This window comes from Lithobates pipiens, unplaced genomic scaffold (genome assembly GCF_037356315.1).
Source record: "Lithobates pipiens isolate NorthernLeopardFrog02 unplaced genomic scaffold, aLitPip1_a1.2 Scaffold_23, whole genome shotgun sequence".
NCBI lineage: Eukaryota > Metazoa > Chordata > Amphibia > Anura > Ranidae > Lithobates > Lithobates pipiens.
Window position 1 is genome coordinate 81,541,304 of NW_027507785.1, and position 23,794 is coordinate 81,565,097.

A 23,794-nucleotide genomic window follows, 5' to 3' on the forward strand; every position below is an offset into this window, starting at 1 on the left:
AGCGTAGCCGGACCTATTCACAAATTCTGAGATATGGGTATTCTTTATAAAATTAGAGAAAGTTTTTTAATTTGTACTGTTTGGGTTGCGGTACCACATGTTTTTACTATGTCTTCTGGTAAATAATTTGCATTTGCAGATTATGCATTTTTTAAAAGGTAAAGCAAGTGCCTAGATGTTATAACCTACATCGTATCTGGGAAAACAAACGTATGCCAAGCGTGTGCTGGATATGTTTTGACTGACAGGAATTAGTTCCACATAGCTGGGAACCAGGTTGTGAGAGGTGAATTACATTAGACATAATGGAAAATTGCTATTTTCTATCTGTCATGGTTTCTAACCTTTTTTAGATTAGCAATCCACAGAAACAAGCAATTTTATTTCAAATGTACCCTTCTCCGATAATGACACAACTATGATATATTTATATAACTCATTTAATATTATGACTTTTCTGGGTCCCGATGTATAGCAAAAAAAAAAAACAAGCCGCGTATTTCTTATTTATTGTAATATCGTCGTTACGGTAAAAATAGGTTTTCACACACAACAGCACACATGCGGAGAGATCCTGGAGACCGAGAGCTAGAAAAATCCAGTGAGATTTAATGACCTGAAAACCATTTCTCTTCAGAGGAAGGTGTAATGAGGAGGTGGCGTTACGCTTCTTTAGCTGAACATGTAATAAGCTCCCTGATCTGAGGATTGGCTATTCCATGGGCACTAAGCGTCACGCATGAAAAGGTCAAAACGGACTGCCCACAGCCAACAATGGGATTTGTTTTGTTTTTTTGTCTAGTGCATGTTAGAGATAGGAAAATATGAATTCTTTCAGAGGCTGATAACACTGGCACAGTAGTGTAGAACAGTACTTATCCAAAGCACAAACAGTGCCAAGTGGTGAAAGAGTGCAAATTAGGGGTTGACCGATTATCGGAGCGGCCGATTATTGGAGGACGATATTCAGACTTTTCAAATAATTGGTATCGGTCAGAGACTTACCGATATTGATCAGACCTCCTCCCCCTGTCCCCGCGTGGCGCTCGCTGCAGTCTCTGCCAATCTCTGTCAGCGGTGCGGTGAGCAGCAGAGAGATGATATCATCGCTCACTGCCCGCATTGCATCATCGCTGTTCCGGCCCTAAAGCAGGGCTATGAAGGCTGTTCTTTACAGCATGTGGAAGTTTACCCGCTTGGATACCTCTGGGGAGAGACTGCCAGAAGTAGTGTAAGTAGTGACAAGCTGCATATGGGTGGCAGATGAGAGTGGCAAGTGACAAGCTGCATATGGGTGGCAGGTGACAGTGGCAAGTGACAAGCTGCATATAGGTGGCAGGTGACAGTGGCAAATCACATGCTGCCTTTAGTGCCAGGTGATGGTGATGTACAGAATATCAGCACCTGATATCGGCTATCGACCTAAAAGGCGGCCGAAAAAATAGGTATCGGCCCTGAAAAACCAATATCGGTCAACCCCTAGTTCAAACTGTCTTAAATTTTTTGTAAGATCACGTAAAACAACCAATGCGTTTCAGAGGTCATTAAAGTGACATTAAAGCTTAATTTTTTGTTTTAACCACTTCAATACCGGGTACCTTCCCCCATTCCTGCCCAGGATAATTTTCAGCTTTCAGTGCTGTTGAATAACAAATGTGACGCTATGCAACACTGTACCCAAATTCAATTTATCATTTTCTTCCCATAAATAGAGCTTTCTTTGCTGGTATTTTTGTCACCAATGTTTTTTCTTGTTTTTGCTAAACAAACTAAAAAGGACCGAAATGTTTGAAAAAAAAAAGTTTTTCTTAGTTTCAGTTATAAAATTTAGTTTTCTCCTTCACTGATAGGCACTGATAAGGCTGCACTAATGGGCACTGATAAGGCGGCACCGACGGGCACTGATGAGGAGGCACTAATATGTAGAATTGAAGGGCACTGATATGCAGCACTGATGGGCACCGATAGGCAGCACTGATATGCAGCACTGATAGGCGTCACTGATGGGCACTGATGGACACTAATAGGCGTCACTGATGGGCGCTGGTAGGCGGCACTAACAGATGGCACTGATGGGCACTTATAGATGCCACTGATAGGCAGCACTGTTGAGGAGGTACTGACAGTCATTACTGATTGGCATCTGTGAAGAGCACTGACAGGGTTTACTGATGGCCACTGACTGCAACTTTGACAGGCACTGATTGTCATTTTGGTGGGCACTGATTGGCATTATGGTGGGCACTGATTGGCATTGCTGATGGAGGCTGTGCTGATAATCAATGCTCTGATTATCAGCACAGACCCCCCCTCTGACAGGAGAGCCACCGATCGGCTCTCCCTGCCAGTGTGAACTGAGGAAAAAACGATTACTGGCACTTCCTGGCTACTGCTGTGATCAGTCACAGCAGATCACGTGGTAAAGAGCCTACATCATAGGCTCTTTACCACGATCGGAGATGCAGTGTGTCAGAGTGACACACCGCACCACCGATCAGCGTGCACAAGCAATTTATCCTGCTGGATGTCATATGACTCCCAGTCAGGATAACTGAGCTACATTGCAGACATCAATCTGCAATGGGGCAGGCGGGAAGTGGTTAAATAACAAACATGTTATGCTTACCTGCTCTGTGCAGTGGTTTTGCACAGAGCAGCCCTGATCCTCTTCTCAGGGGCCCCCACTGGTGCTGCTGGCCCCTCCCTCCTGCCTAGTTCCCCCATAGCAGGCAGCTTTCTATGAGGGCATCCGAGCAGGCTCGCTCTCAAGCTGCTGCTCCATGTGTCCATTCACACACAAAGCGCAGCTTGGCCCTATCCCCCACTCTCTTCTCATTGGCTCACAGGCTGTGATTGACAGTAGCAGGAGCCAATGACTACCATTGCTGTCTCAGCCAATGAGGAGGAGGAGATCCAGGGACAGTCAAGGCTCTCATGCACATCCCTGAATGTAGATGGGGCTTAGGTACGTTTTAGGAGGGGCTGGGAGTGCTGCTACACACGGAAGGTGTTTTTACCTTCAATGCAAAAAAACCCTGAGCCTTTACTACTTTAATAAGTTTAAGTGGATTCAATAAAAGACTGCTAAGCTGATCTATTATGAATAGAAAAAATCCAGAGGAGACCCCACCAGTCTAAACTCTAATAATCCCAGTCTGCTACAGGTGTGCCAGGTAAGGGAGCCTGTCCTTGCTCTGTGTAAACTCTGTACAAAGAGCCGCATACTGATACCCTCACTTGCATGCTGCAAGACCTGAGAAACAGCCCTTTGTGACATGTTTCGCCCTTATAAACTTAGGCCGCGTACACACGGGCGGACTGTCTGTCCAACTTAGTCCGCTGAAACACATTTCAGCGGACAGTCCGCTCGTGTGTGGGCTTCAGCGGACTTTTTCAGCGGACAGTCTGGCGGACTAAGTCTTTCGGAATTTCCGTAATATTGTCTGTCCAACTTTGGTTTCAGCGGACAGTCCGCTCGTGAGTAGGCTAGTTGGACGGACTAAGTATGGCGCATGCTCAGAAAGGATTTACACGGCCGAAGGTTGTATTGCAGTGTATTGGACGTCGTATTTCTAGTCCCGTCGTACGTGCTGTACACGTCATCGCGCAAGCTTTCAACGGACTGTCTGTTCATCGTGTGTGGTCAAGTCCGTTCATTCAAAAGTAGGACGGACTGTCTGTCGGATTGTCTGACGGACTTAGTTGGCCAGACAGTCCGCCCGTGTGTACGCGGCTTTAGAGGTACAGACATCTACAGCTACAGGTGAAACGCGTCAATGGGGTGGTTCCCAGACAGGGATTTGCAGCATGCACATCTGGTTGAATAAAGCTGTGTGAAAGAAAGTGATATCAGCGAAGCGGTGTGTGCAAGTTTGTTGTTCAGTTTATTATGAAGTTATTTCTGTATAATTCAGAGAAAATCAATAAGGATGTACGCACGTTATTGACTAGTAATATTAACTCCTAAAGCCAAACCTAAGGCAATTAGCTAAATATAAAACCAAAATATATTGTATACATCGGAGCTGGTTTAGCTGCCAAAAGATTTGTATTTGGACTCATCAAATCCTGAGATTTATACAGCTACCACAGACCACAACCAGCCTGGTGACCTGATTTCTCTCTATTGTTTAGGTCACCTTTTTGCTATTGTTAACAGGGTCCTTGTCACCACATGAGCATGCAGGGCACCTGATCTATCAGACCAAGTGCTGTTGTATGGGGATTTCAAAAGTTCATATCAAATTAAATTCTGGTATGTAAACTAAAAACATTAAAAAACATATGGTTGAAATATCAATAATTGCATTAATTGATGGGTTTAGCTTTAATCTTTTATGGACTAATTTATTCTACAAATATTTGCCGCATACCCTTTGTATGTGTCTGTTTATCTGAAGTAACTAGGGTTTCTACCCTTTAGTTAATGGCAAAATGGATAGCGGTGGGATGGGGGTGTTGTGGTAAAACATGCTGCAAAAGTGGGTGTGGCCTAATTAAACTCAGTAAGGCTTTATGGCAGTATGGCTCTCTCTGTCTGAATGGACACAGAGTGATCTCTGACTCATCTCGGGTGCCCCCATAGCAAGCTGCTTTCTGTGGGGGCACTCGACAGGAGGGAGGGGCCAGGAGTGCCAAACCTGGACCCAAGAAAAGGAGGATCTAGGCTGCTCTGTGCAAAACCATTGTACAGGGCAGGTAAGTATAAAATGTTTGTTATTTTTAACTAAAACAAACAAGACTTTACAATCACTTTAAGGCATCAGCATACCAAGACATGTTGGTCAATTTCATGCTCCCAACTTTGTGAGAAGAGTTTGGGGATGGCCCATTCCTGTTCCAACATGACTGAGCACCAGTGCACAAAGCAAAGTCCATATAGACATGAATGAGCGAGTTTGGGGTGGAGGAACTTGACTGGTCTGTACAGAGTCCTGAACTCAACCTGATAGGACATACCAAGACATTTTGGTCAATTTCATGCTCCCAACTTTGTGGGAAAAGTTTGGGGGTGGCCCCTTATTGTTCCAACATGACTGCGCACCTGTGTACAAAGCAGGGTCCATAAAGACATGGATGAGCAAGTTTGGAGTGGAGGAACTTGACTGGCCTGCACAGAGTCCTGACCTCAACCCGATAGGACACCTTTGGGATGAATTAGAGCAAAGACTGCAAGCCAGGCCTTCTCACCCAACATCAGTGCCTGACCTCACAAATGTGCTTCTGGAAGAATGGTCAAACGTTCCCATAGAAACACTCCTAAACCTTGTGGACAGCCTTCTCAGAAGAGCTGAAGCTGATATAGCTGCAAAGGGTTGGCCAACTTAATATTGAACCCTACGGATTAAGATTGGGATGCCATTAAAGTTCATGTGGGTGTAAAAGCAGGCGTCCCAATACTTTTCGCAATATAGTGTATATGAACTGTAGGAACCAAATTTAAAGGTTAGCAAAATAAAATAAAAAAAGGAAATTTTTCTTACACCCAGTGATACCAGTTGCAGATATTCTCACTAATTAAGTTGCTATGGCAGTGATCTGAAACCTGACGCTGAATTCTGCTCTCTAGAGGTTCTATTGATAAAAAAAAAAATTGCATAGATATTTGTCCAGTGAAACTGCATGTACATTTGTTCTGTGCCAATTAATCAGCATTCACTTATGAGTTTTGGGGCAAAATCGAATTTTCTTAAGTTATTTTCTATTCTGGTTGAATGCTCTTAGGATATTGTTTACGCTACTTTCCATTTGAGTCAAACGATTTTAGGCTATTGTTTAACCACTTGCTTACTGGGCACTTAAACCCCCCTCAGTCCCAGACCAATTTTCAGCTTTCAGCGCTGATGCACTTTGAGTGACAATTGCGCGGGCATACAACACTGTACCCAAATGAAATTTTTATCATTTTTTTCCTACAAATAGAGCTTTCTTTTGGTGGTATTTAGTTACAGCTCGGAGTTTTATTTTTTGCTAAACAAACAAAAAAAGATGCAAAAAAAAAAAAAAAAAAAATCATGTTTTAATAGTTTGTTATAAAATTTTGCAAACGGGTCATTTTTCTCCTTCATTGAAGTGCGCTGATTAGGCGGCACTGATAGGCTGCATTGGTGGGCACTGATGGGCTGCATTGGTGGGCACTGATGGGCTGCATTGGTGGGCACTGATAGGCTGCACTGGTGGGCACTGATAGGCATAGTTAAGGCGGCACTAATAGGCACAGATAAGGCGGCACCGATGGGCACAGATAAGGCGGCACTGATGGGCAAAGATGGGCACAGATAAGATGGCACGGATGGGTGGCACGGATAAGTGGCACGGATGGGTGGCACGGATGGGCACTGATAGGTACCACAGATAGATGGGACTGATGGGCACTGATAGGTGGCACTGATAGGTGGCTCTGATAGGTGGCACTGCTGGGCACTAATGGGCGGCACTGCTGGGCACTGATGGGCGGCACTGCTGGGCACTGATGGGCGGCACTGGGGTGCAGCACCTGAGGCAGATTTTGGGTGGCACTGTGGGTGGCACTGCTGGGTGGCACTGTGGGTGGCACTGTGGGCACTGCTGGGTGGCACTGTGGGCACTGCTGGGTGGCACTGTGGGCACTGCTGGGTGGCACTGACAGGGGGGCACTTACTTTATTCAGGATGGCACTGCGGGTGGCAGGTGGGCACTGGCAGGGGGCAGGTGTCCTTTTAAATTGCTGGCCGTGATCGGGACTGATGTCCCGAACACGGCCGCCGGCGATCGGCTTTTTTTTTTTCTCCTCGCGCTGTCAGCGCGAGGAGGAATACTAGCCGATTACCGGCTCCGTTTTATCACATGATCAGCTGTCATTGGCTGACAGCTGATCACGTGATAAGGGGTCGGGATCGACCCCTTACACGGATCGGTGATCAGGCGAGTCTCACGGACTCGCCGATCACAGAGCGCGCCGCGCGCGCCCCTCAGGGGGCGCGCAGGCCGCTCGTAACCGGGACTACGTCAATAGACGTAGTCCCGAAAATGTGGGTCCGCGCTATTGCCGTCATTTTGCAATAGCGCGGGTCCCAAGTGGTTAAACTATTTTCCATTCTAGCCAAATGTTCTTAGGCTATTTTTCTCTTCAGGTCATATGTTCTTAGGCTTATGTTTAGGTCAGGGTCTCTCAACCAGGGTTCTACAGAACCCTAGGGTTCCCGCGGGACGTTCTCAGGGGTTCTGCCATGAATCACAGTTGTGGCAGATGTTTGCCCTCATACCATTGATTGGCACCCAGAACACAGTGTGGGATAAGAAGTGGGTAATATTTTTCTTTTCTCTTTTTTGTGTGGAAAGTTTGCTACGATGCTACAATACAATATTAACATTGGCCTGTCGTTTATATGGAGCAGGATGCTTACTCTAATTACAAACTGTGAAATCTATTTTAAAGTACAGTTCCTTACTAGTGTAAATGTTTATTCACGGATATCCTTTGCAAATTCCTTTGCTTTTTTTTCTTTTGAGAGGAAAACGAACTTGTTAATTTCACAATTCCGTTGCTATGACAACTGGCGATTAGAAAGAAGAACCTGGATACAAGTTGTCAGGGTAGGCCATGTAGCTAGGAGTAGAGTTCATAAGATTTAAAGGTGCTGTTTACTGTAATTTTAATGTAATTTTTATATATATACAACTAGAGATTATACCAATGCCTATGTAGATGGCAAAGATAGTTAAACCTGACTTGTTGATTTTAATTCACCAGTTCCCATTCTTTCACAAAGTCGTAAGCTACCTAAAACCAAACACTGAAATTATGATAGAGAATCATACAAGTGATACCCTGCCTGTCAACAATGACCTTTTCTCTCTTGAGTTCATTTAGCAGGCACTGTGGAGCAAATCATCCTCAAAATTCACAGAAGAAGACCTTAAAGAGGAAGTAAACTCTCCCACTCTGATGCTTCTTTTCATTTAGTCCATTATAATAAGTAATTATCATACTATAGCCACTGAAATCCAGCCCAAATTGCATATTACTTACTGTTTAAAGAAACTTTAAAAAATCGTTTCCAGGGGTTAGGCAGCGCCATCTTAAGTATTGTTTTCTGAGTCCACAGTGGAGTGTATTTCCGCCCTTACATTGAGCACTACCTGTACTGTTAACCAAGCCTCCTTCTCAATTCAATGTTTCTATGGCAACCCTGCTTCCCTGCTCATAGCTAACTTATTTTATTTCATAGTATTTACTTGTGCTGCTTATCTAGTGTCTGCCTGTGTGAGTCCTATCAGCTTCAGCTGATAAGACTGCAGTTATTCCTGTCCCATGCCCTGCTTTACACTACATGTGATGTCACATGGTGTGTAGGAGGAAGCTCTGAGTGATTATGCAGCCTCCTGGTAGTTCAGTGTTATGTGCCATAGGAAGTCCTGATAACAGATAGATAAGCACATAGAGTGTGCCATAAATCAGGGGAGATCTGGGCATGCTCAGTGACGTCATTCTAAAGAACAAAAAGGATTACAATACTAAGCAAGTAAGGAGATATCTACAAGCAGTGTTCATTAGGGTTTTTTTTATGCTGATTTACATGGGACAAAGTTGTGGGGGAGGGTTTACAACTACTTTAAGTTGTTATCTCAGGAGCTCAGCTCAGCTCCTTCTCCTCCAGCAATGACTCCACAGGGGAAGCAGGATGAGTTGAGCCGCTAAGAGAATGACTTTAAGCCCTCAGTCACACCTAAACTATCTGTAGTTTGGAGCTCAAGGTTCTAAAATGCTCAGCAAGTCAAATCCCATGCTTTAAACTATCCCTACTCACATCTGAGTGACCAGGCACCTGTAGCTTACCTGAAATTCCAGGTACATGAACTACTTTGGAAGAAGAATGGGGCACTTTTGGTCCCGTTGACTTCCAATAGAGCATGCATGCAAACGTGTTACTCAAGCATGTTTTTTAAGTTGCTTCATAATAAAAATCTATGGGGCAAAATTGAGGCATCCTATCCCAAAAGAACTCCTATACAGCAAAGTTGATCTTAAAAATGTGTGAATAAAATGTGCAAAAAAGGCAAAAAAAGCCTCAAAAGCGTCTGACTATTCTACACTCAAGTGAAAATGGGGGCTAAAGGGTTAGTTTATCTGTGTAATAAAATATACAATGCAGATAAGGGCCCCCAGTAGGTTTTAAAAACATTGGGCTGCTTACAATTGGAAGGATCTGTCCTGTCCTGCCTAGGTTCTAGGACACACGGTATGTTGGGTACACCCTAGCTAAACACTAACTACTCTCCCTCTTTCAAGACCCCCACATATGCAGTGCATTCCTCCTGTGGTAGGGAGAGCTCTCATTAAAGTGATGTTGGGGGCACACCCAACATAGGGTGCATCTCAGACCATAGGCAGGATAGGGCGGATCTCTTCCAATTGTAGTTTTTCGGTCAGGCTCTGGCTCCTTTCACGACTTAGGATCCAACTTGTGAGACCCAAAGTCTCAGGACATGTGAAATGCCATGCATCTCTATGAGAGCCGTTCCTATTGACACTACTGAAATCGTTGCGACTTCAGAAAAGATTCCTGCACTGTTTTGATCTGACTTTGACACGACTTCCATGCCAGAGAGTGAAAAAGTCTTATCAAAGTGATGGCAAAGTTGGACTCCAAAGTTGCACTGAAAACCACGCAACCTTGTAGTCAGCTAGTGTGAAAGGAGCCTGTGGGAAAGACACCGTGAACCTACAAACAACGCCGTATCCTGGCCTAGGCTGACAAGGCCCAGGCCTAGGGCAGCACTTTGCAGGGGGACAGCACAAAAAGAGTCCCCGCTGGCTTGCGCTACATTTGTAGTGTAGCGCCAGTCTTATGGGGTGGACTGAGCTGAGAGGCAAATTAGTCTAGCACCCCCATAAAGCAGCCGCACTGCTTCCGGTATGGGGCCGGCTAGCATTCTGCAATTGTGGGGGGGGGGGGGGGGACGCGCTTCTAATTTTGACTGTCATATCATCCTGGACCACAAACCTTCCTCACTGTGCTAAGTTTTCTGCTACACCATTGGCATGGTTATATTTTCTTAGTTCTCTCCATACAATGATCAGAAATTTGTGCTTAAAGTAGAACTATAGGCAACACTTTTTTTATTTTTCATTTTGGATAGAGTAAGGGAGGGTTATAGCCCCCGTCAGTTTATTTTTTACCATCCCTGTCCCATTGCAGAAATTTCCCTTCACTTCCTGCCCCATAGCCACACAGGAAGTGAGAGGAAATCTATGCAAATTAAGGGAATCCATTGCCAAATCTATGCAAATTAAGAGAATCCCCCCAGACCTTCAGAACTAGTGTCCCCACACAAAAAATTCAAAGCTGGTCTTAAACAGCAAGGGGTGTGGCCTTGGGAGTAGGGGTGGGTCATATTTAAATTAGGGGGTACACAAGTTTAGTCAGGCCTAGGGCAGCACAAAACCTAAATACACTACTGTATACAAGTATAACATTTAAACTAAGCACCACATTTTTAAGCTGCTCAATGTTTATAAAACTACTAGGGCTCATTGACTGCATTGCACATTTTATTACAAATGTAAAATAACTCTTTAGTTTCAGGTCTTTTTCTGAAAACTTTGAGAATGAACAGCTCCAAAGTGCTCACAGCTACTGAAATTAGTGATGGCTTGTTTTGAAACTTTATTACTGCTTGTAAAGAATAGGTAAATACCTAAAACCCCAATCGAACTCTTAGCAACGTTTATTTGCAAGGATGCCAAAAACTATGATTTATAAATTTCTTCTTGTTATGCTCTTTATAAGAGAGCCACAATGTCAGTCAATACTTTTCTCCCCCAGCTGATAACTTCAGAGAAGGACTGTTGTTCTCTGTGTGAGATCAGTGATCTTTGGGCCATGGTCTGACACATTTCTTAAATTGAGCGGTGTTTACTGGCCCCATAGGGAACAAGGCTTTTTTGCCTTGTCTTGCGTCCCAATGTAAGACAAAGCAAAACGTCCCAACACATATGGCATGAGTGAGCCCTTAAGCTATCAGTTACCTCCAGAAATAAGTACTATGCCAATTCACACTTGCCAAGGGGTAAAAAAAATAAATCTGCGATTATTATGTTTTTCATAGTGTTTTGGGAGAGCCAAGGAAATGTAAACTTCGTTAACTACACATGTGGGGTGTACAATCTGTTAGAGCAGCTTATGGGTTCAAGTCACATGAATAGCATATGCCGTCATTTCCTCTATGTAATGCATACCAGTAACTGAGGGTTGAGGCTTGCCCTTACCGGTGGTGTGTATCTTTTAGAAGCAAACCAATTTGGACTGCTGTTAGGATTTGCTTTATCATCCAGGACTGAACGTCAACTTTCAGAATGTCACTTTCGCTCTACCTGTACATTTTTCAAACTTAATGTCTGACTATACAACTCCCCTTGCTCTTTCCCCCTGGCTATTCTGTTTGCAACCTAGAGAGATTTACATTCAGCCTTGGCTCTGCTAGTGTGTTAGCTGACATTAATTTGACAAGTGCCAGCAGTCTTAAACACAATTAAAGGGAGGGGTAAATATTCTTCAGTCCTATGTAGGACCCAACAGGGTCTTAAAGTATATGCAAAATCTAACTGAATGCAATTTTTTTTTATACAGTAATGAAGAACTGAATGTCATTTAGGTTGCTATGTGCACAGTGTATTATAAATAACTCCCATGTATTTTTTAATAAAGTACTTGTTAGCACCTTTTTTCATTCTATATTCATTCTATGTTGCGTCTCAGTGCTGCTGATCTGCAGCAGTCACTTTGCAGGCATTTTTTGTCTACATGCATGCAATCCAGCGGTGGCTACATGGCATTTTGCATAGCGGGTTTCCTAATGTTGATGACAGTGGAGCATACCTGCATAATGTGTGCTTAAATGGCCACTTGCAGCCTTGGGGGACAGGTACATAGCGCTGTCACCCTATAATGGTAAGTGCCTAAACATGGCATGATGACCAGGTAAATTACCTTATTACATTACAATGTCAGACTTCTATGAGATTTTGGTGATTACGTTTAGTGATAGGGGAAGGGTTGCAACGTCAGTCAGGTTTTAATGCCATGTGTATGTCATTATTGAAAAAAATTATCAGCATTTCCCGTCCTGGGGAAACAACAGGATGTGAAAGAAAATATCCCTAAAGTGAGAGGAAATAACTTTGACAGCTGTCATCGGAAAACATGTCCATAGTGGTAGACTTCCTAGTTTCTGCTAACAGTCACCAGTACACAAGGGACAGTGAGATTAGCTGGAGATTCCAGATGTGGCTTTGCTCTCTATCATCCTAGGGGCCCTCAAGGCAGTAAAGAAGGTTCCTCACTGATTCCAACTCTCTCTGGGTAGGGCTCTTATCCCTAGGCACTGGAGAATGGCAGTTTCATACAATCAGGAGTGGGTTGGTGAACTCACCCACATTATAAGGATCAAGGAACTAACGGCTCATCTACATGACCAACGTTTAACCTTTGTGTCATTTGTGTCATCCTAGAACATCTGGATAGGCTTCTTTACTTCCCCATGCCTTTCACATTTTAATGGCTTAAATTCTGCTATCATTTAGCCAAGGCTGGTGTTGTCAGGCATGTCCCAGCCTGACCCCTTCCCTCTCCCTTTTGCCCCTTTCTGTCGATTCCTTAACCCTTTCACTATGCATGGTGGTGTCGAAAGGCAGTAAGCCCTCCCCTCATACTAGGTACTGTGATTACTTGACTTCCATTAATTTTCCCAGTTGACTCTTTGGGGTTGATTTACTAAAAGCAGACTGTGCATTTTGAAAGTGCAGTCGCACTATGCAAGTACAGTTGCTCCAGAGTTTAGTAAATGAGGCAGAGCTTCATTTTACAAAGATTACCCAATCACATGCAAGGGAAAAAACAAAATTTTTTTTTGCTTGCATATGATTGGATGATGGAAGTCAGCAGAGCTTCCCTTTGTTTACTAAGCTCTGGAGCAACTGCACTTGCAGAGCGCACAGTCTATTTGCCTTTATTAAATCAACTGCTTTGACACTTAGGGGTTGATTTACTAAATGCAAATAGACTGTGCACTTTGCTGTCCTTACCCTGGATGCGAGCGTGGGGGGCTCGGGGAAAGCTCGGAGCGGTGTCCTCTCCTGGAGTAGCTTCCGCAGTGTCTCCTCCCAGCCATACGCATCCAATAGGATCGCCTGACGTTTTGGCCAATCGCGAAACAGGTTTCATACCTGCTTCCTGATTGTCCGGGAGGAGGATCAGTGTTGCAACAGCGAATTTTCCGTTAGGGGTTTGGGGGGGGGGGGGCATTGTGTCCAACCCCTGCGAGTTTCTTTTCTCTTTTTTTTGTATGTACTTGAATCAAGTCTTCAAAAATACCTTGCAAGTTGTAAAAACCCTTTCTGACCCTACTCAAACCTAGAAAAAAAAAACATTTTGGCTGGAGATTTACTTTATAAGTAAGGATATCCAAAAGGTAGAGGCGCCTAGAGTCATTTCTTAGACTCTCTGGCTACCTGCTTCCAGGGGCCTGTCCAGCCCACTGCAAACAATTCTCTTCCTGTTCCACAGTCATTTTATTATATGCTGTTGTTTTTGGCCTCGGCGGAGTCCTGACACTAAACATGAGAAAGTATTTTATTCCCAGGTTCTACGGCTTAGGATGAGGGGCTGCTAAGGCAATAAGCAGTTTGGAATGGAAATATCTGAAACACGGGTAATAAACATGATTGGTGTTCTTTTTTTTCCTAAAAATCCTGGAGTGCAAAGAAAGGATCCAGCACAAGCAGACTGCAATATAGCTAATAGGTTGGTGCCTTTCCCATGTTTAAACAAATACAAGCATGTATATTTCCACTGCTGCTGTTCACCAGAAAGTAAAATGCAGTTAAATCCTGGAAGACAAGAGCGCAGACTTTGCTTAGCCGCAGAATGAAATTTGAAAAGAAAACAGAACCTGTCCACATAAAGGAGACCTTCATCGGGATGCATGAAGCCGTTAACATCTTACATTTCTTGATTTTAACAGAGTGTACAAACACCGAGCATTTGAAATCATTTCCAACCATTTACTGCCTACTTCCACGTGCTGCAAATTTATATCTACTATTACAGCTGCTCTACCCCAACAGCCATTGGATGTGAGTATGGAGTTGCCTACTGTGTGCAGCCTATTAGATTAGGGTGTGCAGCCCAAAGCTCAAGCACACATGCATGTGTGTGTGTGACTACATATATATTGCCCCCGGCACATTGATCTCCCTGCCGGCACAGTGAACGAGAAATGTGTAACCCAGTGGCGGCCCGTCCATTAGGGGCGCCCGGGTTGTCGTCCCCTCTATCCACGGCCACCACATCCTAATTAATGCTCTATGATCTACGGCTGCTACCCACTAGTTATATATCTGGCCCCTTTAAGGACACTGGGCGCATGAATTACAGCGGCGGGGGTGTTTTTTTTAAGCACCAGATTAGACCCAGAGCCTTTAATAGGCTTCAAAATAGGGTGGGCTCGTGGCGCAGCACACTGCACCATGAGCCGACCGAGGTGTTATGACAGCTAATTAGTATTTGCTGTTGCAACACTGATCCTCCTCCTGGAATCAGGAAGCGAGTCTGATATCTGTCACCTGAATGGCTGAAAAGACAGGCAATCCTATTGTACCCCAAGAGGAGGGCAAGAGATGCACGGCGGAAGTGAGGAAGAGAAGACACAGGAGCTGCTGCCCAATACCTGCCGCAGCCTGATGTTCCGATCCCCGCCACTGCCCGATGTGCCTGCCGATGCCCCGATCCCCGCTGCTGCCCAATGTGCCCTCCGCCTAGATGGGGTAAGTGCCGGTGGACCAGCAGACAGTGAGGGGGGGGTTGAGGTGCTGCATGGGGGGGGTTGTAAGCTGGTGTAAGCACTTCTCTTATGGCAGAACCAATAAGAGGGAGATCTTTTCCATCTCTGCGCTTGCACACAGAGTAATAATGCTAATGCTCATGAGGTGATTAAGGTGTGCCCAGGCACACCCTGCACACATGTTTATGATCTACACTAACCTAAAAGGTCAGGGGATATTTCTGATGTCATGATTCAGAAGCTGCAGTTCAATTAAAATGTATGTCAAGCAAAAACTTGTTTTCTGGATATGGATAATGTGGGGAAATGGTAGAACTGTCAAGTTTTTACACCTATTTGACAGAAATACAAATCTGCCAGAGGCTCTAGCTATTCCACTTCTCTACTAAACACAATTTTATTTCAGTCTGTATTTGTTGTTGGAGAACTCCCCTCCCATCCTATCTGGTTAAACATTGTCAGCAGGACAGGAAGTGAAGGGAAATATCTCTAAACCCTTGTACACACGGTCAGAGAATCCGTCGGAATGTGTCCTATCGGACCGTGTTGTCGGATAATCCGACTGTGTGTGGTATGCATCGGACTGATTCCGTCGGAATATCCGTCGGACCCAATTTTCCAACTTGTTGGAAATATTTCCCAACCAACTGGTTCGATCGGACATATTCCGATCATGTGTAGAGAATTTTGATCGGACCAAGTGACACGCATGCTCAGATCAAATTCCTACATCAAAGCTATTGGCTACTAGCCTGAATGTAGTCCCATCGTAACGAAATTACGTCATCACGTTCTGAATGATCGGATTTTTCGACAATTTAGTCCGACCGTGTATATGCAACAGTTTCGGACAAGATCCGACAGACAAAATCCGATGGACAAAATCCGACGGATTTGGTTGTCAAAATCTCCGACCGTGTGTACAGGGGCTAAGACTAGGTAGAGCATCTGTATTTTCACCCATTTTTAATGTTTTTTTTTAATGCGTTTTCATGTACTCTTCATGAGCTTCAAATTGAAGTTGATGAGGACAAAAACACTAAGGGGGTTGATTTACTAAAATTGGAGAGTGCAAAGTCTGGTGCAGCTCTGCATAGATACCAATCAGCTTCAAGCCGGTTCACACAGGGGCGACTCGTCAGGCGTCTTAGCCGCCTGACAAGTTGCGTCCCGCTCTGTGCAATGGAACCGTTCTAATCGGAGTGACTCAAGTCGCTCCAACTTAGAAAAAGGTTCCTGTACGACTTTTGGGGCGACTTGAGGTAACTTGCATTGACTTCTATACAGAAGTCGTTTTGCAGGTCGCCGCAGTGGTCGCGCCCATGTCGCCTGAGGCAGTCGCGCTGTAAGTCGTGCTGCCTCAGTGTGAACCGGACCTTCCAGTTTTTTTGTCAAAGCTTAATTGAACAAGTTGGAAGCTGATTGGCTACCATGCACAGCTGCACCACTTATTGCATTCTGCAATTTTTGTAAATCAACCCAACTATGTTGCACCAAAAATACTTGCACCCTTTTTTCATTTTGCAGGTAAACCCACTGCATAGGTGTGAACAGGCCCTCTAGACAATAATGGGATTCCTCTTGTTGTGCATTGTCACATGACAAATCCCACAGGTGTGAATGGGGACTGAGTCTTGGGTAGCAATTTAAAACAGACAAGGGGTTTTAATCCTTCCTCACTCCATACAAAACTAAGAAAAATTTTTAGCTGGACATACTTTTTCAAATCTTTCCCAAAGATGTGCTGTACTTTCTCTCTCATCACCATGGTGGTGCGGGAATCCCTCCCAGGGACAAAAGGTTTAATGACAGTGTCAGTGTTTGGCCCATCCTGTCAAATAAAGGCTGTGTTTCTGAAAGGGAATGTTCACACTTACTCAAAATACTGAGGCTTATCAAACGCACCTATAGCATTAATGCACGTTAATAGGTGCGGTTGATAAGCATTTAGGCTGGATTCACACCTATGCAGTTTTAGTGCTTTTTGCATTTGCACTACAGAACGTGTTTCATAGGAAACCATGTTAAATGGACTGTAGTACAAATCTGCAAAATGCAAAAAGCACTAAAAATGCATAGGTGTGAATCCAGCCTTAATGAGCATTAAAAAAGCTCCCCCAAATGCCCATATGCACGTTTGCGGCTCGGGTGACATGCGTTTTTGGAACGTTAAAAAAAAAACGCACCACAAATGCCTATTATTAACTGTAATGTATTACTGAGCCGCATCTGCATGCCGGCCCAGTTGTGGCACGTTACCATATACATGAAAGGAAGGAGTTGAAGTGCTTCAAGTCCTTTCAAACTCATCATGTGGCTTCCAATTTTGAACCAATGATAACGCTTCATGTTTTAATAATGTGAACAGCACTGTGTGCGGTCCATAGTATCATCTGCATATGCAAACGCCTGCTCTGAATGAACTAGGCCCTGCAAAACAGAAAAGTGTGCATCCAAGCACAAATTACTGTTTTTGAGACGGTAAAGAAAAGGAAAAAAAAAAAGAAAAAGAAAAGAAAAAAGAATGTGGAAAGGAAAATAGAAAGGAGGAAAAGAACGTGGGGAGAAAGTAAAGAAGGTGGAGAGTAGAGAAAGAAAGAAAAGAAGGAAATGAAAGAGAACGTAGTTAGGAATAAAGGAATAAGGCAAAGGAAGGAGGTGGAGGAAAGAAGGTAGGGAGAGAGGGAGAAAAACAGAAGAGGGAACGCAAAAGGAAAAAAAGAAAGACAAAAAGGTAAAAAGGGAGGAAAGAAGCATATAACTGAAAAAAATGATTAAACTGGTGAAACATAGGTAGTTAAAAGGGATAAAAATATAACAAAGTAAAAATATATACAAATCAAGTAAAAAAAAATAGAACATGCAAAAGAAAAAAAAAAAGAAAAAATCAAAACACAAGTCTGGTAGGGCCACATATTTCCTAATCCTGTTACAGAACACAAAAATAAAGTTTGTTTACTGACAGGTTCACTTACAGCACATAAGTATAAACTACTGACAGATGACAGACCATTGTACACATCAACATAAAGAAGAAATGTACCTGTTCTGGTTTCAGTCCAGGAGGAATCCAAGCGTATTCTTCCAGAGCACAGCCGGAGTCATCATCAGATGTGGAATTCCTCTGAAAGTCAAACATCAATTTATTCATGGTCTTCTCCATCTCTAGAGGCATCGCCGTGGCGCTGTGCTCCTCCCGTGGGCACTTACAATGCAGACAGATCTTCCTGCAGAAAACAAATTCCTCTATAAGTGTGCCACTCTCCAACTATTCATTGAAGCTAAGAAACCAAACTACAAACACATTCCCTGGCATAGTGCCCATAGAATCGAGCAAACACAGAGAATCGGCACCTTTTGTTTGTGAAACATCAATAATAAAGATAGGAGAGATACAATAAAGGGGACTTGTATGGAAAAAAACATGGGTGCAACTCTTGATGACTTCCTCCTAAAAATGTTAGTTGGCTGTTTGCCATACTGATCCTCTAACTTTAGTACTCAAACATGGACCTGCAATTAGGGTCTGTTTTTACATTTTTTCCAAAGTTTACACACATGTTTTATAACAGTTATATATATATATATATATATATATATATATATATATATATATATATATAAATATATGTAGCACACAAAAATAGAGCTGTACAGAGGGTTGTGGAGGCACCATTGTTCTGACCAAGTTTGTAAATTTCACCCTGAGCTATAGAGCTCTGTAAACAATAAAGAAAACAAATAGACAAAGAAGAAAATGTAAAACAAAAGCCTAAGGCTCGGTTCACACAGGGGCGACTTGTCCAGGCGACTTCGCCGCCTGACAAGTCGCCCCCGTTCTGTACTACGGAACCGTTCTAATAGGATCTACTCGAGTCGCTCCGACTTAGAAAAAAGGTTCCTGTACTACTTTTGCGGCGACTTCGGGCGACTTGCATTGACTTCTATACAGAAGTCGTTTTGCAAGTCGCCGCTGAGGTCGCGGCAGGTCGCGGCGCTGCAAGTCGTGCCGCGTCCTGTGTGAACCGAGCCTAAAGCTCCACTTGCTGGCATACATGAAAATGTATTTACTATTTGTAGATGCAGATACAAAGCACATGCATATTACACTAAAGGTAGTATAAGAGACATTCACTGAGTGAGATAACATTACGATTTTTACATACATTATACCATCAGATTTAGGACATAAATATGAAGGAACCACTACTTAATGATGGTCATAGAACATGAAGTAATTGACGAACAGGTCATTCTATCCTGACTCTATTCCAGGTCCACTAGTGGGGATCATTTACAAACATTTTTAAAGGTGTCTAAATTCCTATTACCATTTTATTACAGTCTTCAGCTACTATAGTCTCCAAAGTCATGATATCGTTAAAAACGTGCCCATTAGTATATGCCTATTGTTGCCTTGTTAGTTATTTTTTTCTTAAATCTCAACTGTTATTTTTGCCACACAATAGGACATGGGTGTCCAACCTGTAGCCCTACAGCTGTTTTGGAACTACAGGACCCATGAGGCATTGCAAGGCTGACAGTTGCAAGCATGACACCCAAAGGCAGAGACATGATGGAACTTGGTTCCCAAAGGCAGAGGCATGATAGAACTTAGTTCCCAAAGGCAGAGACATGATGGAACTTGGATCCCAAAAGCAGAGGCATGATGGAACTTGGATCCCAAAAGCAGAGGCATGATGGAACTTGGCTCCCAAAGGCAGTGGAATGATAAAACCTGTAGTTCCTAAACCAGCTGGAGGGCCGCAGGTTGGACACTCATGCAATAGGAAAACTGACTGTTCAAAATCAAAGGTCTCTTTTACCCAGCAAACGATTATGCCCTGTACACACAGTTGGACATTCCGACTACAAAATGCGTCTGATTTTTTCAGACGGATTTTTGCCCAAACTTGTCTTGCATACACACGGTCGCACAAAGTTGTCGGAAAATCCGATCTATCAGAACGCTGTGACGTAGAACACGTACCACGGGACTATAAAGAGGGTAGTAGCGAATAGCTTTTGTCTCGTAATTTATTCTGAACACGCGTGACACTTTGTCTGTTGGAATTGTTTACACACGATCAGATTTTGTTGTCGGAAAATTTTATATCCTGCTCTCAACCTTTGTGCGTCGGAAATTCTGCCGGAAAAAGTCCGATGGAGCCCACACACAATCCGATTTTCCGACAACAATATCCGATCGCACATTTTCCGTCGGATAGTCCGACCGCGTGTACAGGGCATTATTCTGTCCATGTTCTCAACATTAATGTTTATGGGGCTGTCATGATGGAAGATGAGCTAGCTTTATTCCCATCATCCTGATAAGAATATATTGTATGTATTTATATGTATGGGGTGGAAAGAAATGGCAGACTAGGACCTGTGAATTATACTTATAAAAATAGCATTCAGATTTTTGGATACCCAGATAAGCCAAGGATGCAAGCAGACACCTGCGGTTGGCTACTCTATGGGCGCTGGTGCCACCCTATATTGATAAGGGTTATTAGCAAACATCTACCGAGGAGCGTCAAGGCTTCCTACTTGTATTTATTTTATTTAATCATTTCAATAAATCCTCATTTTGAAATAAGATACTGATTTCTAATTAGACCAGAGATTTAATTTAAAAGCCAAATATACCCAAAACTGCTATCTCAGTTAGTCACACGCTGGCTTTGCATTTCCCAGTGAGTCTCCAGTGGCGAGATTTCTTTTTAGTCGATTATCCCCGTCCCCTCTCCCAAGGCAATAACTAAGCTGCCACTCTCTCACAGCTGGTCTCCCCAATTATTTGTTTATTGTACTTAATAGAGATTATCGTGGAAACATGACACCATCATATAACTTTGTAATGGCCACAGCAGTTGATCAGAACTGGTATTACCCCACTGCAGTCCTTGAGAGATATTACAAGCGAACGCGTGATTCAGGTTGCCATCAAGTACCTTATATTTAAATATTATTTTCGGTTAGCGTTTAACTGTAAAAATATGTGCTAGTGATTGAACAGGCATAATTGACAACTAAATTTTACATTCAGATTTCCCAGTCTCTCCTGTAAGGAACTACATGTTGCATCTAGAAAGATGCTGAGACTTACAGTTCCTTACAGCTGGAAACGACATACATAATCTGGGGTGCAGAATATATACGCACACGCTACATGTGCCGATACAAATGTGCAGCAGTCAAAAGGTTCTAGAAGTAGGTTACACCACTGGGTTCCAATTAAAACCAGATCAGGTCACCGAGCAGGACCACACGCTGGCTTATAGTCCTCCTGCCAAAACAAGACTTAGACTAATAAGAGAAGACAAGGGATTTAAACTGCGATGGATAAAAACAAAGTGTCCCTGTTAACCAAACAAGACGTAAAGGGACACCTCGGTGGTCCTTGGATTTATTAGTCTTCTTGCTCTGTTCGTTTTAGCAATCTATGGTGCGAGTCAAGTGAGAACACTAATACCCTGCCTGACACAACTCCTTCTATTCCACGGATCAGCTAAGCACTTTAGATTTAGAAGAACAGCAGAAAGCCAGCTGAGTGAAAATATGGAGCTGTGCCAGATTTTCCCCATTTCCTGAAGTTTAACAGGTCTAAATTTCACGCTGTGCCTGTTTTCCATCCAGACTGTCATACGCTGCTCAGTGCAGTCTGGAAAACTTAACTCAAAGTGCACCTGTCCCTTACCCACAGAGGAGTAATCAGCGATTTAAGATCTCCATCGCACGACCACGTCATGTTACAACCATGAATTCTGCAAAAAGAATAGGGCTATGCTTACCATAATGGAACTTGCAGACAAGGGCCTAGGGCACCAGGGTTAGAGGGGTGGCACAAAGCCTCAAAATGCACAACGTTTGCTAACTTTGTCTTTGTTTAGATTTTTTTCCTTGGTAAAGTGGGCCCTTCAATAACTCTACAAGTCACTATTGAAAAAATTGCCTGCTATAATGTACTCTCTTTAGCTGGCAAGTACTTGCGCTGAAAAAAGCTAGAAACAGGGATGAGCCTGTGGGCAATAAGAGAGAGAAAGGTTTCACCTTTTTTAAATTGTGAAATATATCATGGAAAATGTAGGTGTACGTGTATGTACTTATAGGATGGAAAGTACGAGCCCTAGTTCTATAGCAGAACAAAGACTCTACAAGGCAGCATGAGTAGATTCCATGTCAAAGTAATACTAGTGAGTGTTGGATGTATGCATTACCTAACAAGCATACCCTTAACAAAACAAATATGTCTGATGCTAGGTCCACTTTAAAGTGGAACTACACTTTAACCTGTCCCCACTGGCGATACGCATACATGTGGCAGCTGGCACAGTGAGCTTTAATGCTGAGCTGCCGCACATATGCCTCCATGAGGAATAGCTTTTCATGCTGGGAGCATGCTCATAGTGACTAAGCTATCACAAACAGTTCCTGATAATTGTTTATGATCAAGAGTTTCCGATCATAAGACTGTTGTGATTGGCTTTCACAAGATCAGAAAACGCCCACCTATGGCTCCTGGCATTAAGTTCCTCTTAAAGACTCAAGTAGTGGTGGCAAGTATATTGCTAGTAAGTAGAGGTTTTTTGGTGGAAGAGATTTTTGGGGAGATTTACTAAGACCCCTTTCACACTGCCAGCGGTTTTCAGGTGCTACAGCGCCTGTATAGCTCCTGAAAAAAGTGGCTCCATTCACACTGAAGCAGTGCGCTGGCAGGGCATCACAAAGAGTCCTGCCAGCAGTTTCTTTGGAGAGGTGAAGGAGTGGTGAACTCAACGCTCCTCCACCGCTGCTCCCCATTCAAATCAATGGGGCAGCGCTGCGATATCGCTGGGAAAATGGCACTCAGGCAGTGTTTTGTGGGCAGATTTGACCCATTTTCAGCTGCTAGCGGAGGGTTAAAACCGCCCCACTAGCGGCCATATAGCGCCGCTAAAACGAACCCCCCGCGGCTCGGTGTGAGAGCCTCCTATAACTGGAGAGTGCAAAATCAGGTGCAGCTCTGCATAAAAACCAATCAGCTTCCAGGTTTTATTGTCAAAGCTTAAAACGTAACTCCACTCTTGTTGAGAAAACAACATTCCCCTCTGGGTGATCTACGCACATTACAAGGATTATAACAACCTTTGTTACAGACTTCTGGGAAAATTGGTAAACCAAACACACAAAGCAGGGAATGTTTCTGGGGAGTGGTCGGTACACACTCTGTGTACAGAAAACTCCAGGTAGCCATACTGCATTCTCAGAAAATTACAGTGGCTGCAGATTGAAAAGGAAAGGTGGAGTTACCCGTTAATAGAACAACACAGAAGTGGATTGGCTAATATGCACAGCTGCACCAGATTCTGAGTGCATCAGTTTTAGTAAATCACCCCCTTTGTATCTCCTTTCTGCCAAAAAAAATAAAAAATTCTGTCCCTTTCGATAACAATGTTTACACCTTAAAGGGGTTGTAAAGGTAAACGTTTTTTCACCTTAATGCATTCTATGCATTAGGGTGAAAAAACATCCGACAGTGCCGACCCCCCCATCCCCTTTGTTTTACTTACCTGACCCCTCGAAAGTCCCCCGCTCGCCCCCGACGTCCTCTTCGCTGCTCACCCTGGCCGTTGATTGGCTAGAGTGGATGGATTGAAAGCAGCGCAGCCTTTGGCTCGCGGTGCTGTCAATCACATCCAATGACGCAGCGTGCCAGGGGGCGGGGCCGAGTGATACAGTGAGCGGCTACGGCCGCCAGCTGCATCATGGGGGCTCGCCCGCAAGCACTTCACATCATGTGAGGGAGCTCGCGTGAAGTTGTGAAGTCCTTGCGGGAGGGAACCGAGACAGCCGCCAAGGAACCCCGGAAGAGCAGGTTTGGGGACACTGTGCAAAACGAGCTGAACAGTGGAGGTAAGTATAGCATGTTTGTTATTTAAAAAAAAAAAAAAAAAAAATTTCCTTTAGTGACCCTTTAAGAATTATC

At 43.7% G+C, this 23,794-nt stretch overlaps 1 protein-coding gene across 3 annotated transcripts in view; it reads right to left on the reverse strand.

Annotated features, from left to right (window-relative positions):
• The window catches only part of PRICKLE2 (prickle planar cell polarity protein 2), a 451,504-nt gene that overhangs the window by 112,262 nt on the left and 315,448 nt on the right, over positions 1–23,794 (reverse strand). For all 3 annotated transcript variants that reach the window (XM_077451950.1, XM_077451952.1, XM_077451951.1), the window contains one exon: positions 17,867–18,050. In XM_077451950.1, the coding sequence (XP_077308076.1) occupies positions 17,867–18,050 (184 nt within the window). The remainder of the gene's footprint in view (positions 1–17,866; positions 18,051–23,794) is intronic.